The sequence below is a fragment of the Rhamphochromis longiceps genome, linkage group LG3, assembly GCF_057381845.1.
Source record: "Rhamphochromis longiceps isolate RC_006_pf linkage group LG3, R_longiceps_female_GT1.1, whole genome shotgun sequence".
Lineage (NCBI taxonomy): Eukaryota > Metazoa > Chordata > Actinopteri > Cichliformes > Cichlidae > Rhamphochromis > Rhamphochromis longiceps.
The window spans coordinates 35,828,317-35,846,080 of record NC_140559.1 but is presented as its reverse complement, the minus strand read 5'-3'; the positions used below and the strand labels follow the sequence as shown (position 1 = coordinate 35,846,080).

Sequence of the window (17,764 nt, the reverse complement as noted above, 5' to 3'; positions counted from 1 at the left end):
TCTCTCTGTCACACACACACACACACACACACACACACACACACACAGGGAGAGAGAAGTAAGTTTCTAGGTCAGCCTGGGAGCTGGTGAATTTGAATCCACCAATCAGAGAGGCTGTGCACTTTTCCCCACCAAAACAGGTGCATCTGTTTACACACGCAGCAGCACAGAGAGAGACACAGGATTTTTGCAGTCTATTTCTCATAGTGACGACTCCCCTCAAACAAATGACCGTAATTTCCTAACCGTAGGGGCTAGAACGGTCATTCTTACACCGTTTTGTTCAGAAGAGATGGGGGAATCTTCAAGTGTTGACAATTTAATATTAAAATATGAATTTTTAGAGATATATGACATGGATGACTTGTTGACTTAGAAGCCACGAATTCCCCAATATGCAAATTTGAATGCCTGAGACCACATATGTGATTGGCTGGCTGGGAAGCCGTGCAGGCCCTGATTTGTGGATTTGAATTCCTCAGCCCTCAGATATGATTGGCTGGCTTAGAAGCCACGAAGGCCCCAATATGCAAATTTGAATGCCTCAGGACACTTATTTGATTGGCTGGGAAACTGTGCAGGCCCTGATTTGAAAATTTGAATGTCTCAGTCCTCACAGAGGATTGGCTGCCTGGGGACCTGGCAGAAATATATAGAAATACTATTATTAAGCATAAATACTACATTTAGTAGAAATACTATGTTTTAGCACAAATATTATAAAAAGCAGAAAAACTATAATTTAGCAGAAATACTATATTAAGCACAAATCCTATAAAAAGCAGAAATACTATAATTTAGAACAAATAGTATAAAAAGCAGAAATACTATAATTTAGCAGAAATACTATGTTAAGCACAAATCCTATAAAAAGCAGAAATACTATAATTTAGCAGAAATACTATGTTAGGCACAAATCCTATAAAAAGCAGAAATACTATAATTTAGCAGAAATACTATATTAGGCATAAATCCTATGAAAAGCAGAAATAGTATGATTTAGCAGAAATACTGTATTTAGCACAAGTACCGAAAAGTACCAGAAATACTATGATTTAGCAGAATAGTAAAAACTTATTGAAACACAAATGCACAGAGGGACACACAAACACAGGCTCTAATCCAGTCAACCAGTCTAACTATGTTCAATTTAAATCCTACAATGACATGCTGTCAAATAAGGGCAGGGTCCTCTCTCTCCCACTAAACACACACACACACACACACACACACACACACACACACACACACACACACACACACACACACACAGGGAGAGAGGACTAAGTTTCTAGGTCAGCCTGGGAGCTGCTGAATTTGAATCCACCAATCAGAGAGGCTGTTTACGTTTTCCCGCCAAAACAGGTGCATCTTTTTACACACGCAGCACAGAGACATAGACCTGCTTCTTTCAGTTTATTTCACATAGTGAGGATTCCCCTCAAACAAATGACCATAATTTCCTAACCATAGGGGCTAGAGCGGTCATTCTTACACCGTTTTGTTCAGAAGAGATGGGGGAATCTTCAAGTGTTGACAATTTATCATTAAAATATGAATTTTTAGAGATATATGACATGGATGACTTGTTGACTTAGAAGCCACGAATTCCCCAATATGCAAATTTGAATACCTGGAGCCCACATACATGATTGGCTGGCTGGGAAGCTGTGCAGGCCCTGATTTGTGGATTTGAATTCCTCAGCCCTCAGATATGATTGGCTGGCTTAGAAGCCATGAAGGCCCCAATATGCAAATTTGAATGCCTCAGGACACATATATGATTGGCTGGGAAGCCGTGCAGGCCCTGATTTGAAAATTTGAATTTCTCAGTCCTCACAGAGGATTGGCTGCCTGGGGACCTGGCAGAAATATATAGAAATACTATGATTAAGCATAAATACTACATTTAGTAGAAATACTATGTTTTAGCACAAATACTATAAAAAGCAGAAATACTATAATTTAGCAGAAATACTATATTAAGCACAAATCCTATAAAAAGCAGAAATAGGATGATTAAGCATAAACACTACATTTAGTAGAAATACTATGTTTGAGCAAAAATCCTATAAAAAGCAGAAATAGTATGATTAAGCATAAATACTACATTTAGTAGAAATACTATGTTTTAGCACAAATAGTATAAAAAGCAGAAATACTGTAATTTAGCAGAAATACTATATTAGGCACAAATCTTATAAAATAGCAGAAATAGTATTATTTAGCACAATAGTAATAAGTTAAACAGAAAAATTGGAAAAGCAAAATGGACAGCTGAAAAAATGCTGAACATGCTGAGGGTCCCTCAAATATACTTGTTAAATGAAAAAAATCAGCAAAAAAATGCACAGGGAGAGAGAAGTAAGTTTCTAGGTCAGCCTGGGAGCTGCTGAATTTGAATCCACCAATCAGAGAGCCTGTGTACTTTTTCCCGCCAAAACATGTGCCTCTTTTTACACACGCAGCACAGAGAGGCACAGGATTATTGCAGCCTATTTCTCATAGTGAGGACTCCCCTCAAACAAATGACCATAATTTCCAAACCGTAGGGGCTAGAGCGGTCATTCTTACACCGTTTTGTTCAGAAGAGATGGGGGAATCTTCCAGTGTTTACAATTTATCATTAAAATATGAATTATTAAAGATATTTGACTTCTAATGCACCATAACTGAGTAGAGCGAAGCAAAAACTGCCTTGACTTGCCCTCAAACAACGCTTTCTAACTCGAAATCTATTTGGAGTATCGATATCATTCTTTCACCGTAAGAGACAGCAGGCTTTGGTGAACAATCATGGAAATTTTCAGGTCTCTGTGGAAATCCAACAAAAAGTTATGACGAGAGAAAAAAGTGGTTCATTTCCACAGTTTGAAATCTGAAGAAATCTGAGCGAAGGACGAATTTCCTACCCTCAAACAAGTCCAACTCATTTCAGAACGGTAATAGGTGAGAAAGAAATTCTTGAATTGTGAGCGTCAGGGGTGTCTGAAGATATTCGGGGACAAGCCTCATGTCTTAACTTTGCTTCGTTAAGGAGATATGACGATTCGAATATGCCTCTCATTACAGAAATCCAGCGGTGATTTTGAACAAGCTCTCCATTCACTTTATATGGAGAGTTTTCTGACCTTGTGTTAGTCTGAGGAGATTTGCAAAAATTCTATAAATCCCACAACAATGATGGTGACATTTTCTGAAAGCCAGCAAAAATACCTACGTTTTGATGTATAATTTGTGGAAGTTGAGTGAAAATTGAGCAAGTAGCAGGAAGTTGTTCGGACATGAAGTGAAAATTGCAAAACCTTCAGTGGCACACTGGAAGCCAAGAGCATAGCAACCATAACAACACATGTATTTTGTGAAAAATCACAATTTTGCAACTCAAAACTTTAAGAGGCATAAAAGTAAAACAGTAAAACATTTGAAAAAGCTGAATCATACCTGAATAGCCCAATAATTTGTGAACATTTTAAAGTTTGAATGGTTGTTCTAGGTGAAAATATGAGGAAGTAGTTAAGTTTCAAAAACAAGCAAATTTTAGCAGAATTGCTGAAGTTTCCCATTCATTTCAATGGGACAAATTAAAGGAAAAAAGCTTAATATTTTAAAAAGTATAATAGTTAAAAATAGCAAAAATCGTAGCAGGAATTAGCAAAAATAACTGAATAGTTTAAAATTTGAACGGTGAAAATCGGCTGAAAATTGTGGAAGTAGTTTAACGGCGAAAAGTGTACGGAAGCAACTAGAATAATAATAATAACTAGAAAAATTTGCATTTCCTGCGAAAATGCAGTGTGGATGCTTAAAGCTGAAGCTGTATGCAAAAAGTAGCTGAAAAAGCTGAAAAGTTGCAGAAATTGTAAAAACTTTGCAGAAGCAAAAGAAGTTTGCTAAAATGGAATAACTTAGCAGAACTGCAATATCTTAGAGGAAACATAATACTTGGCAGAAATACAATAGCATAGCAGAATTTAGCAGAAATATTGTAACTTACCAGAAACATGATAACTTCTCAAAAATACAAGAATTTAGGAGAAATAGTATAAGATAACAGAAAGAATATATTTAGCCAAAAATACTTAAACATTACAGAAACACTATGATTTAGAAAAATAGTACAACAGAGCAGAAATATTGTGATTTACCAGAGACACTGTGATGAACTATGAATATTGTAATTTTAAATTAAGACTGTGTTTTAGCACAAATATTATAATTTGGCAGAAATACTATAATTTAGCACAAATACTATAAAAAGCAGAAATACTATAATTTAGCAGAAATACTATATTAAGCACAAACCCTATAAAAAGCAGAAATACTGTACTATGATTTGGTAGAAAAAACTATAATTAATCAGAAATACTATATTTGGCAGAAATACGGTATTTGGCACAAATCTTATAAAATAGCAGAAATACTGTACTATGATTTAGTAGAAACACTATAATTAATCAGAAATACTAAATTTAGCAGAAATACTATATTAAGCACAAATCCTATAAAAAGCAGAAATGGTATGATTAAGCACAAATACTACATTTAGTAGAAATACTTTGTTTTAGCACAAATCCCATAAAAAGCAGAAATACTGTACTATGATTTAGTAGAAAAACTATAATTAATCAGAAATACTAAATTTAGCAGAAATACTATATTAAGCACAAATACTATGAAAAGCAGAAATAGTATGATTAAGCATAAATACTACATTTAGCAGAAATACTATATTAAGCACAAATCCTATAAAAGCAGAAATAGTATATTAAGCACAAATCTTATAAAATAGCAGAAACAGTATGATTTAGCACAATAGTAATAAGTTAAACAGAAAAATTGGAAAAGCAAAATGGACAGCTGAAAAAATGCTGAACATGCTGAGGGTCCCTCAAATATACTTGTTAAATGACAAAAATCTGCAAAAAAATTTATTACAGCCACACAATCACAAATATGTACACATGAGGAAACACACATGCACAGAGAGACCCACACACAAGATCCAATTCAGTCAACCAGTCTAAATATATTGAATTTAAATCTTAGAATGAGATCATCCCATTAAAAGCCTTTCTCTCTCTCTCTCTCTGTCACACACACACACACACACACACACACACACACACACACACACACACACACACACAGGGAGAGAGAAGTAAGTTTCTAGGTCAGCCTGGGAGCTGCTGAATTTGAATCCACCAATCAGAGAGGCTGTTTATGTTTTCCCGCCAAAACAGGTGCATCTGTTTACACACGCAGCAGCACAGAGAGACACAGGATTTTTGCAGTCTATTTCTCATAGTGACGACTCCCCTCAAACAAATGACCGTAATTTCCTAACCGTAGGGGCTAGAACGGTCATTCTTACACCGTTTTGTTCAGAAGAGATGGGGGAATCTTCAAGTGTTGACAATTTAATATTAAAATATGAATTTTTAGAGATATATGACATGGATGACTTGTTGACTTAGAAGCCACGAATTCCCCAATATGCAAATTTGAATGCCTGAGACCACATATGTGATTGGCTGGCTGGGAAGCCGTGCAGGCCCTGATTTGTGGATTTGAATTCCTCAGCCCTCAGATATGATTGGCTGGCTTAGAAGCCACGAAGGCCCCAATATGCAAATTTGAATGCCTCAGGACACTTATTTGATTGGCTGGGAAACTGTGCAGGCCCTGATTTGAAAATTTGAATTTCTCAGTCCTCACAGAGGATTGGCTGCCTGGGGACCTGGCAGATATATATATATAGAAATACTATGATTAAGCATAAATACTACATTTAGTAGAAATACTATGTTTTAGCACAAATACTATAAAAAGCAGAAATACTATAATTTAGCAGAAATACTATATTAAGCACAAATCCTATAAAAAGCAGAAATACTATATTAGGTACAAATCCTATAAAAAGCAGAAATACTATATCAGGCACAAATCCTATAAAAAGCAGAAATACTATATTAGGCACAAATAGTATAAAAAGCAGAAATACTATAATTTAGCAGAAATACTATGTTTGGCACAAATCCTATAAAAATAATAAATACTATAATTTAGCAGAAATACTATATTAGGCACAAATCTTATGAAAAGCAGAAATAGTATGATTTAGCAGAAATACTGTATTTAGCACAAGTACCGAAAAGTACCAGAAATACTATGATTTAGCAGAATAGTAATAACTTACAAAATTACAAATATGGAGGCATATTGAAACACAAATGCACAGAGGGACACACAAACACAGGCTCTAATCCAGTCAACCAGTCTAACTATATTCAATTTAAATCCTACAATGACATGCTGCCAAATAAGGGCAGGGTCCTCTCTCTCCCACTAAACACACACACACACACCCACACACACACACACACACACACACACACACACACACACACACACACACACACACACACACACACACACACAGGGAGAGAGCTGCCGAATTTAAATCCACCAATCAGAGTGGCTGTTTACGTTTTCCCGCCAAAACAGGTGCATCTTTTTACACACGCAGCAGCACAGAGAGGCACAGGATTATTGCAGCCTATTTCTCATAGTGAGGACTCCCCTCAAACAAATGACCATAATTTCCTAACCGTAGGGGCTAGAGCGGTCATTCTTACACTGTTTTGTTCAGAAGAGATGGGGGAATCTTCCAGTGTTAACAATTTATCATTAAAATGTGAATTTTTAGAGATATATGACATGGATGACTTGTTGACTTAGAAGCCACGAATTCCCCAATATGCAAATATGAATGCCTGAGACCACATATATGATTGGCTGGCTGGGAAGCCGTGCAGGCCCTGATTTGTGGATTTGAATTCCTCAGCCCTCAGATATGATTGGCTGGCTTAGAAGCCATGAAGGCCCCAATATGCAAATTTGAATGCCTCAGGACACATATATGATTGGCTGGGAAGCCGTGCAGGCCCTGATTTGAAAATTTGAATTTCTCAGTCCTCACAGAGGATTGGCTGCCTGGGGACCTGGCAGAAATATATAGAAATACTATGATTAAGCATAAATACTACATTTAGTAGAAATACTATGTTTTAGCACAAATACTATAAAAAGCAGAAATACTATAATTTAGCAGAAATACTATATTAAGCACAAATCCTATAAAAAGCAGAAATAGGATGATTAAGCATAAACACTACATTTAGTAGAAATACTATGTTTGAGCAAAAATCCTATAAAAAGCAGAAATACTATATTAGGCACAAATCCCATAAAAAGCAGAAATAGTATGATTAAGCATAAATACTACATTTAGTAGAAATACTATGTTTTAGCACAAATAGTATAAAAAGCAGAAATATTGTAATTTAGCAGAAATACTATATTAGGCACAAATCTTATAAAATAGCAGAAATAGTATTATTTAGCACAATAGTAATAAGTTAAACAGAAAAATTGGAAAAGCAAAATGGACAGCTGAAAAAATGCTGAACATGCTGAGGGTCCCTCAAATATACTTGTTAAATGAAAAAATCAGCAAAAAAATGCACAGGGAGAGAGAAGTAAGTTTCTAGGTCAGCCTGGGAGCTGCTGAATTTGAATCCACCAATCAGAGAGCCTGTGTACTTTTTCCCGCCAAAACATGTGCCTCTTTTTACACACGCAGCACAGAGAGGCACAGGATTATTGCAGCCTATTTCTCATAGTGAGGACTCCCCTCAAACAAATGACCATAATTTCCAAACCGTAGGGGCTAGAGCGGTCATTCTTACACCGTTTTGTTCAGAAGAGATGGGGGAATCTTCCAGTGTTTACAATTTATCATTAAAATATGAATTATTAAAGATATTTGACTTGTAATGCACCATAACTGAGTAGAGCGAAGCAAAAACTGCCTTGACTTGCCCTCAAACAACGCTTTCTAACTCGAAATCTATTTGGAGTATCGATATCATTCTTTCACCGTAAGAGACAGCAGGCTTTGGTGAACAATCATGGAAATTTTCAGGTCTCTGTGGAAATCCAACAAAAAGTTATGATGAGAGAAAAAAGTGGTTCATTTCCACAGTTTGAAATCTGAAGAAATCTGAGCGAAGGACAAATTTCCTACCCTCAAACAAGTCCAACTCATTTCAGAACGGTAATAGGTGAGAAAGAAATTCTTGAATTGTGAGCGTCAGGGGTGTCTGAAGATATTCGGGGACAAGCCTCATGTCTTAACTTTGCTTCGTTAAGGAGATATGACGATTCGAATATGCCTCTCATTACAGAAATCCAGCGGTGATTTTGAACAAGCTCTCCATTCACTTTATATGGAGAGTTTTCTGACCTTGTGTTAGTCTGAGGAGATTTGCAAAAATTCTATAAATCCCACAACAATGATGGTGACATTTTCTGAAAGCCAGCAAAAATACCTACGTTTTGATGTATAATTTGTGGAAGTTGAGTGAAAATTGAGCAAGTAGCAGGAAGTTGTTCGGACATGAAGTGAAAATTGCAAAACCTTCAGTGGCACACTGGAAGCCAAGAGCATAGCAACCATAACAACACATGTATTTTGTGAAAAATCACAATTTTGCAACTCAAAACTTTAAGAGGCATAAAAGTAAAACAGTAAAAGATTTGAAAAAGCTGAATCATACCTGAATAGCCAAATAATTTGTGAACATTTTAAAATTTGAATGGTTGTTCTAGGTGAAAATATGAGGAAGTAGTTAAGTTTCAAAAACAGGCAAAATTTAGCAGAATTGCAGAAGTTTCCCATTCATTTCAATGGGACAAATTAAAGGAAAAAAGCTTAATATTTTAAAAAGTATAATAGTTAAAAATAGCAAAAATCGTAGCAGGAATTAGCAAAAATAGCTGAATAGTTTAAAGTTTGAACGGTGAAAATAGCACAAAAATTGTGGAAGTAGTTAAACGGCGAAAAGTGTACGGAAGCAACTAGAATAAAGTATAAAGAATAAAGAGAAACAGGAACTCAATAGTGTGGATGCTTAAAGCATCCACACAATAAAGAATAAAGAGAAACAGGAACTCAATAGTGTGGATGCTTAAAGCATCCACACAATTAAATAGCAGCTAGTTAGTAGTAATAGTAGTATTAAATAATGGTAAAGTTCATGTTTCTTCACTATCTACTATAGAAATTTCTGTTTTTATAGAAGTTTTTTTCAAAGAAAAGAGTCAAATTTCAGAAAGACAGTACAAACATTTTTCTGTACAAAGAAAACAAGTTTCTTAAAATTTAAGCTCAAAGAGTCGTGCTGAGAGATTTATTTCTCCAGCAAGATTTCTTTATCACACAGAAAAACAGATGAACTGTTACCCTTCCTTTTGTAACATTCAGATTTCTCAGGCATTAAATGTGTAGTTAATCTTCTTTGCACTGACAGAAAGGAGAGTTTCACTGGTCTGGCTGTATTTGGCCCCTCCTGACTTACACAGTCTGCAATGGAGCACCTGATATAAGGTCAACATTTGGAGGCATTCTGTAAAAATGCTAAATTGCACAATGCAGTCTGAGATCTTTTAGATAGCAAACATGTCGGGTGTGCAAGAGCTTCGGTGGGAAAAACAATCTAAAGCACAGCAGTAAAGTGGGCAACTGGTATCCATCTAAAAATCTCAGCAGAGTTGAAAACATGAGCCATTAAATTTAATTCTGAGCATGACCAATTACCGTGCTGTATGCAAAAAGACTCAATTAGCCACTATAACTTAAAACCGCCCCTCAAACTGTGACCAAAGCAAGATCTTTAAAGCCAAAGATGGATTTCTTTTAGATGTGCAACGATCCCGTTGGAGCGTCGTCTCACGGTCAGCCACCGCAGAGCAGCCTAAAAAAACCTGTTGAGGAGGCACAGAGACAGAAACAGCAGAGAGCTCGCAGTAGATCATAAAACCACACATGAAAGCGAGCTGACAGCGCCGCGGCAGCTGCTCTGTCAAACACAAAAATGAAAGGAACTCATCACTTAGTCTTCCAAAACTACAAAGGACATAACAAATGTCACACAACATACGGGTCTGACAACCAGTAGGGCTTTTAATGAGACGTCACCCTAAAACACACCTGTGTGACTGTAAGTAGGAGTTTCTATCACTCGTACAATAAAATTCATGCTTCTTTGACTGCGTTCTGTGCATTTTTATTCAGTTTAATCTCCGCTAACTGAATTTTATTATTACATTTCTCAGGAAACTATGACGTGTGGTTTGTTTGAAAAACAATATTTAAAAATACCTGAAAAACGAAGCTTGGCATTAAACCGACGCTCTGTCAACATGTTAGAAAGTTTGAAAAAGTGTCTGATGTTGGATTTTTATTGTCAGAAATACGTCGTTTTAATGGATAACCAGTGTGTTTGTCGAAGACTTGGCGGGCCTTCTTGAACTCTCTCTTCTGTGCACCATTGAAGCGCGCCAAGTTAAATCATGTCCGCAGCCAACAGGTGCTAATTTAAGACTTCTTCATGGGCTTTGTATTTATTTTAAAAGTCGAGTGGAAAGATTAAAATAATGAGGTGGTGAAAAGGCTTTTAACCGTTCAAGTTTTTGTTTTCCCTTCCTCTCTGGCACACCGATTCAGCTCACCTAGGGCTGGGCCATATTATACCGTTCACGGTAATACCGGTATAATGTTAGGCAACGATAGGAAAATGAAATATCGCGATAGAATGGGAGTAAAACGCGCATGCGCAGTGCCTTTGTTTTCATACGCACATGGCCGATTGTTGAGTGAAACAGATGAACCAGAATTGGTTTGTAAAAATGGTGCAACTTCAGTGATGTGGAACTGGTTTGGTGTTTGTCCGTCAGATACACGACAAAGCACATTTTTTTGCAGAACATGCAAGCGGCCGTTGTTATTGTCATATTTGTCGGACTAAGATGCTCTTAAATCTGGGAGTAATCTGGGTCCTAAACTCCGTATGCTTCAGGTCAAACAACACTGCAGCATCACTTAGAGTTAAAAACTGTCTAAATTCTTTCATCTTTAATAAAACGATCAGCATTGCTGCTTTACCAGGTGTAACTATAAAGTTTAACTTCCAGGCATCCATGAAAACAAAAGTTATTACATTTAACGGAGTTAGAAGTTAGCAGGAAGCTAGCGGAAGTTAGCTCGCTAGTTTCGCTAGTTACCTAAGCATGATATAGCATGTTCTGACGGAGAGATTTCTGAAAAAAATCAAACGTGCAGCTCTGCTATCACTTCCAACATAAATGAAGACAGGAAACTAAACAGCATTGACGTTTGTAGGGTTACTGAAGTTGGGCTAGCTGGTATATAATGATGTGCTACGTGATCGCTAGCGACACAGCTATGTTAGCATAACATAAACAGTGAAGCTGGAGGACGAACACTAACACTTTTCCACTTATAAAAGTTAACGTGAAGGTTCTTCATGGTTAGAGACAAATGCAATCGCATGGCAGGATGCTGTAAACGGACCAAACTTCAGTCAGGAGAACAACTGAGATAATCCATCCACAATATGAGGTTAGTCATTAATAGACTGCAACAACATGGGAATAGAGCAGCTGCCAGAGAATTCAACATTAATGAATCAATGGTACAGAAGTGGAGGAAGCAAGAAGAATGAGTTTAATAAAGTTTGATTTATCTGACTGCTTTGTTTCGCTTAATGTGCCTTATAATCCTGTGCACCTTATGGTCCGAAAAATGCGTACTGCACACTGCAGTTTAATGTTGCAAAGCACCTCTTTTTAACTTCAGTGGATATTATACATGGTTATGCTCAGGATATGTCAGCCCATTTCTACTGTAAATGCCTTTTGGTTAAACTTTCAGCAAGGAATTTGCATTTGCACTGTTACATTTTTATAAAGCTTTAATGTACATAAAAACCAGCTTCTTGTTTAAGTGAAAATAAATGGAAGGTTGTCTTTTTGCGCTAGTAATGTTGTGGAGTTGTATTTTGTCTCGCATCAATTATATCGTCGGTTATATCGTTATCGCAAATTTTCAAATATATATCGTGATAAATATTTTTGGCCATATCGCCCTGCTCTAAGCTCACCTACCACATGGAGGACGTTTTCCAGCTTCAAACTAAAATACCTCTATTTACTTTGTTCCTATTTTCACTCCTTACTGGAGTATGTTGAGCTTTTTACATGGCATTTTATCACTTATTGAGATTTTATTTAATTTCACCATTTCCCTCTACTTCATTGAGCTATAGCAATAGCCTAGGTGTTTACACATTCACTTGACAAGCAAAAGGTTGCAAGTTTGATTCCAGATAGAGAGACAAACAGGTCTTCTTTGGATGTCATCCAAATCAAAACATGCAAGCCTTTATTGAGCTATAGGCTCTCAAAAATCTGATTTACTTACCAACATAACCAGAAACCATCACCATCAGTGCCCTGGCCCCAATTAAACACATGAAGATGTAGAAACAAACTAATAAAGTGCTTTTGACTCGCCTTTAGGCTTTCCCAGATGCACCGTGACTCATTTTTCCTCACCTCTATTTTCACCAAAGCATGTTTACGTCTCGATTGACCGACTGACTGAAAAGCACTGGTAAGAGGCTCAAAGACCAAGTCGCTGAACGGCTGAGCGAGCAGCAAAGCCAACGAGTGACCGACCAACTTTAAACAAAACCTCAAACTCACCGTGTCATCACACAGCTGATCACTGGCTGAAAGGATACCATAGTATTCCAGTCTGGGAAATCGACACACACACACACACACACACACACTCACACACACACAGACACACACCCACAGAGAGTAGTAATTAGTTATGCTCCTGGTGAAATGTTGACCAAATGGCTTACATCCCTCTGCTGTCTCAGACTGGAGAAGCCAACCCTCCCCCTCCTGCAGCACACACACATTCTTCAAAACACAGACACTGTGAAAAGGGCACCAGGCTGTTCCATAAAGACACGCTGCTGAATGACACTTGTATCCACATTAAAACTTTTCAGGCATAAATCCTGAGAAAAGGAAACTTTTTAAATGTGAGAAGCCTGTAAGAAGATCTGACTGAAACAAACAACGCTTTAATGACCTATTGTTGCCTCACTCGTTTTTCATTAACTGCTTGTTAAATAGAGGTATACTGTTGTAACCGACACACACCCGAGGGATTACCTATCTCATCCGATCTGGGAGCGCCTTGGGAACCCAAGGATAGTGGGGGCAACAGCATTCAGCATAAAAGCAAGCAAACTGAAAGAAGGTGCACCCATGCTTCGCTTTTTGACAACATATATCAAAACAGTGATCAGCCGCCTCTCCACCAAGTTCCTCAACCCAAAGACGAACTCCAACTCCACCATGCTGGACTGTAGCTGACTACTACAACTGAACTCTTGTTCTCCTCCAGTGAGCCTCTGATTGTACAGATAAGACGCCCGCTTCACACGTCACTGAGCCAGCATTTAGCTCTGTGCAGCACGAGTCCCAGCTCTCCACCTGCTTCAGGATCTGGTTGGTGTGACTCTAAAGTGTGCAACAGATTGCCAGAGTTGCACCATGTCATCAATGTATCAACAATGTAATTTCATTAAAATGCCACAGCGACGTTGAGTTCAGCGAAGGTGATCAATAACGTTTAAGCCTCAACAAAATCTAAGTGGCGTTAACAAAAGGAACAAATCACCCCTTCAGAGTTCTTCCAAAGGAAGAAACTAGCAATAAAGATCAAACCAGTTTTCACGTGACGCTGTAAATCTACTTATCTCTGCTCCATTTTAACATGGGAGTCTATGGCGATTTATACACTTTTCAAAGCAGCCTCAAGTGGCCACTGGAAGAATTGCAGTTTTTGTCTTTAGGCATTGGCTTCATTTATCAGCCTGTAACCTGCTGCTTCGTACTGAGGCACAATCACAACACAGGCTGTTATCAATCTTAGTAAGCTGGAATGGGACCTTGACTTAAGATTATTTTGTAAAACAGAAATCTGTAGACAGCGAATAGATAAGATAAAGAAAGTCACAGGCTCACACAGTGCTCATCCCTCTAAATCTGTGGTCCACACAGACACCGTAACGCTCTGTGTGCATGCCCTCCCTGACCCTAAAACACATTCCACACTCACGCCTTTCACACACCTCAGCTTCACCTTCGCTCTGCCTGTCCTTCTCCCCTTTCCTTCAAGGACTTAACACTTAATCATTAAACATCCCAAACACATTTCAGCACCACACTTCCCTGTCCGTCACTCACCTTCCGAGCTGATTTTATTGTGTATCCATCTGTGTGCGAGTGTCAGCTCGCCACCGGACACAAAACAGCCACAGAGCCCAGCTTTGATTTTTATCTCCTTTAGCGGTCTCAGTCACATTTTCCCAGGGGCTATGTTACTGTGTTTCCAGATGACTGAGCCAGGTTTTCCATTCCCCCACTGTGGTCAATCTAGACGCACACCAGCCAACATTTACACCACTACCACTGCTGCTGCTGTGACTTCTCAACAGAGTGGGAAAGAGACCGAGAGAGAGAGCACGAGAGGCACTGGGAGCAGAGGTTGCATGTCCTACTTATGCACGGACCACCCCCAGCAGAACACACAGCAATAACTGCTTGTAGTAATTCAAAGACTCCCTCCTCGGTTCTACCGGCTCACCACCCGTGGCATCAAACTGTGAGACGAGAGGCTGGGAGGAAACCTTGCCCCCACCGAGCGACTTGATCTCGCAGCATGAGGTCACATCAGCTTCTGAAAGCCTGAAGGTAAAACTGCTGTCTTTAGCTTGCTGAACATCTCTTTCAGATAGGTGGCGTTTCTCGGCGATGATGCAGCCCGCCACCATTTATTACACATTTTCGTTCATCTTACTTGACAGCACAAAGTAATAGATTCTGTAGTGCATTAAGAGTCTTCAGAGGGGACACGTGCTTTGGGGGGGAAAAAGGCAACTGTTGTTCTGTGCCTAAGAATAAGCAAATGGATTAAACCTTAGCTGATTAGCTTTCAGTGCACAAACCTTACAGAGTAGCTTTCTACATCTTGGGATGGGAAGGTGGACCGGTGGATTGTCGCAGTGTCAGCAGTAAACCAGACATCATAGCGGACTGCCGCAGCAGTAAGAGAGCTGAGCCAAAAGGCCGTCTTCGTTCCAACCCCAACCAAGGATCATGAAGTCTGAGTATTGACCAAGAGAGTAACGCAGAAAAGTTTCCTCCACATAGGGTGGCTGGGCTAAGCCTTAGAGATGTCCAGAGGGCGTGTCAAAAAGGAGCCAGCTGGTTAGGATGCCTCCTTTTTAGAGGTTTTCTTTTTTCTGGCGACACCCAACTGGGAGGAGATCCTGAGGTAGACCCACTGGAGATATTATATATCGCTTGTCAGGCCTGGGAACGTTTTAGGATCTGCCAGGAGCAACTGGAAAGTTTAGTTGGGTAGAAGGATGTCTGGAATACCCTGCTGCTACTGCGATCTGACTTTGGATGGATGGATGGTTAGATGGGTCACTGTATCAAATCAAATCAAATCACTTTTATTGTCACATCACATGTGCAGGTACATTGGTACAGCACATGTGAGTGAAATTCTTGTGTGCGAGCTTCACAAGCAACAGAGTTGTGCAAAATACAATAACGTAAACAAGCAAAATACAAGAATGGCTACATCTGAAACTAATAAATATATGTACAATATAGAATAGTATATCATACTGCTGCTGCAGGCGAGGCAATAAATTAAAAAAGATAAAATGCCCTTTATTTTGTTTGTTTGCAAAAACATACAAATATCCTCATAAATATCATTGTAACAAACTTCCTTAAAGTATTGTGATTTAGGCTGAGGCTATATCACAAGTTGTGGATGCAGGAACGCAACCAAATACTTTTAGATGCCTTCTTGAATCTGTGCAGACACAACATCACACCGCACCAGTGCAAACTCAAGTAAAAGCATCTTAGAAACCATGTGAGGAACATGCAATGAGCACAGAGAATCACAGGATTTCATTTACAAGGATTCCTACATCCCACAAACAGCCTCACGCTGGATTATTTATGGCCCAGACCAAGTCATCTAAAGTATGACGTCTGTCAACACTTGGGCGTCTTTACCTCACATTAAATGATGTAACAAGAAGATGAACAGTCTCCTTTCATCCAGGATCCCCCCAGGCAGGAACCTTTAACCTCCAGGTTTGAAAGCACAGTGGCATTACATTGTGTGTGTGTGTGTTGGGGTGGGGGGGGGAATCAAAGACAGTGACAGCTGAGAAACATCAACCTGCACCGGATATCTGCTTTAGCCTTGGAGAATCACATGTTTTTTTTCCTTCACAAAAAGAGCAGGACTTTAAACTAAGCTGTGCACAATCACTTCAGTGGAAGGTTCAAACCAGCAACCCGGGGAGCAGCTACACAGACCTGCGACAATAACCACCACAACCGCTGCTCTGTTGGGTCAGGCCTGTTGCAACAGCCACATCCTTATGAAATCCAATTCCTACATCCAATGAGAGTGCAGTGGCATACGAGTAACAAGCCAAGGGTCTAAATCTGTGCAGAAAACTTTACAGAACGCAACGTGCATTTAACACAGTGCAGCATAAGCGACTTTACACATACTTTCAGCCCGTCCAAACAGGGAGTTTTCACACACAAACACACGTATATACGCTGTCAGTTGTTATGGTCACTCACTTTGGTGATGATGAGCGGCTCCCCGTGCTCTAGCCCTCCTTTCAACGTGAACCCCCAAGGCGCGCCCCCGCTCAACTGGACCTGAATGTGGTGGAAGGAGACGAGCTGCTCCACGGTTTCCATCCTTCTCCTTCCGCTCCGTGTATCCGTTATCCCTCTCGTTTTCTTCGTCCTGCTGTCTGTGTTGTTACTGAGGTTAGCGGCGCCGGTGGCGGTAACTCTGCTTCTCCATCACCGCTGTAACATCAACGAGGAACGGATGGATTGGCTGAGGAAGAAGGACGGAGGGAGGGAGTGCAAAAGGGGGAGGGCAGAAAGTTTTCACGCGGGGCTCAAAGTTAGCAACAATTACAGTGAAATGTCGCTTTCTACTTCCGGTTAAAATGTTTAACTTGACCACAAAGTGACTTCTAGTCGAATTTTATAAAGGTAGATTTGTGTTATAACGTATCATAATCATCTTTTGGTAATACCACCTCATATACTTAGCTTTTAACGCGAAAATTTCACATTACATTAGCTTTTATTTTTATATCCACACAACCTATTTCCGGTCTAATATTCACAAAATTCCCACAGCAACAAACTTGGGAAAACTTTTACAACGCGAGGTAGGCGGGGACTTCTCCCACTAGCCAAACGCCTCGATTTGACCGATGGAAAGCTCGGCCAATGAGAGAGCGGCTTTCGGACGTATCTTCCAATACGATGGGCCAAAGAGGCAGAAGTTGTGAGGGCGCCTCCCGCTGTATTGTTAACAGCATCAGGCGGTAAGCAGCAGAACGAGAGGACAGTCCTGGGCTTTTATTTGAAACAGGAGATCCACTGCGAAAACTATCAGCTCATTTTAAGCCGCCATCTCCACATATAATTGCATGATTTAATGCAAGAGAGCTGCTTCACTATAATTTTGCTGTATAACGTAATACTGCAGGCCTCTGAAGAGCAGATTGTAGCCATATCAAAGGAAATCACTCCTAAGACTTGCTTATTATGGACTATGTTAATAAGATTACTACAGATTTATATGTTTTCTGCCTATAAATGTTTGTGGCAGTCATAGAGGATGTGGCTTTCAACCAAGCTGTTTTTTTTTTAAACTGTGTAAAACACTTTTGTTTAGCAAATA

General features: G+C 39.1%; 1 protein-coding gene across 4 annotated transcripts in view; it reads right to left on the bottom strand.

Annotated features, from left to right (window-relative positions):
• Positions 1 to 16,904, bottom strand: part of shroom4 (shroom family member 4) — a 111,355-nt gene extending 94,451 nt beyond the window's left edge. Inside the window, exon 1 of one of the 4 annotated variants that reach the window (XM_085395718.1) lies at positions 16,636 to 16,904. In XM_085395718.1, the coding sequence (XP_085251844.1) occupies positions 16,636 to 16,758 (123 nt within the window). In that variant the 5' untranslated portion in view covers positions 16,759 to 16,904. Of the gene's footprint in view, positions 1 to 12,630; positions 12,735 to 14,196; positions 14,425 to 14,957; positions 15,143 to 16,635 lie in introns of those variants that run through there. The other 3 variants (XM_085395726.1, XM_085395734.1, XM_085395744.1) reach the window with 3 other exon arrangements.
• Positions 16,905 to 17,764: the final 860 nt, after the last annotated feature.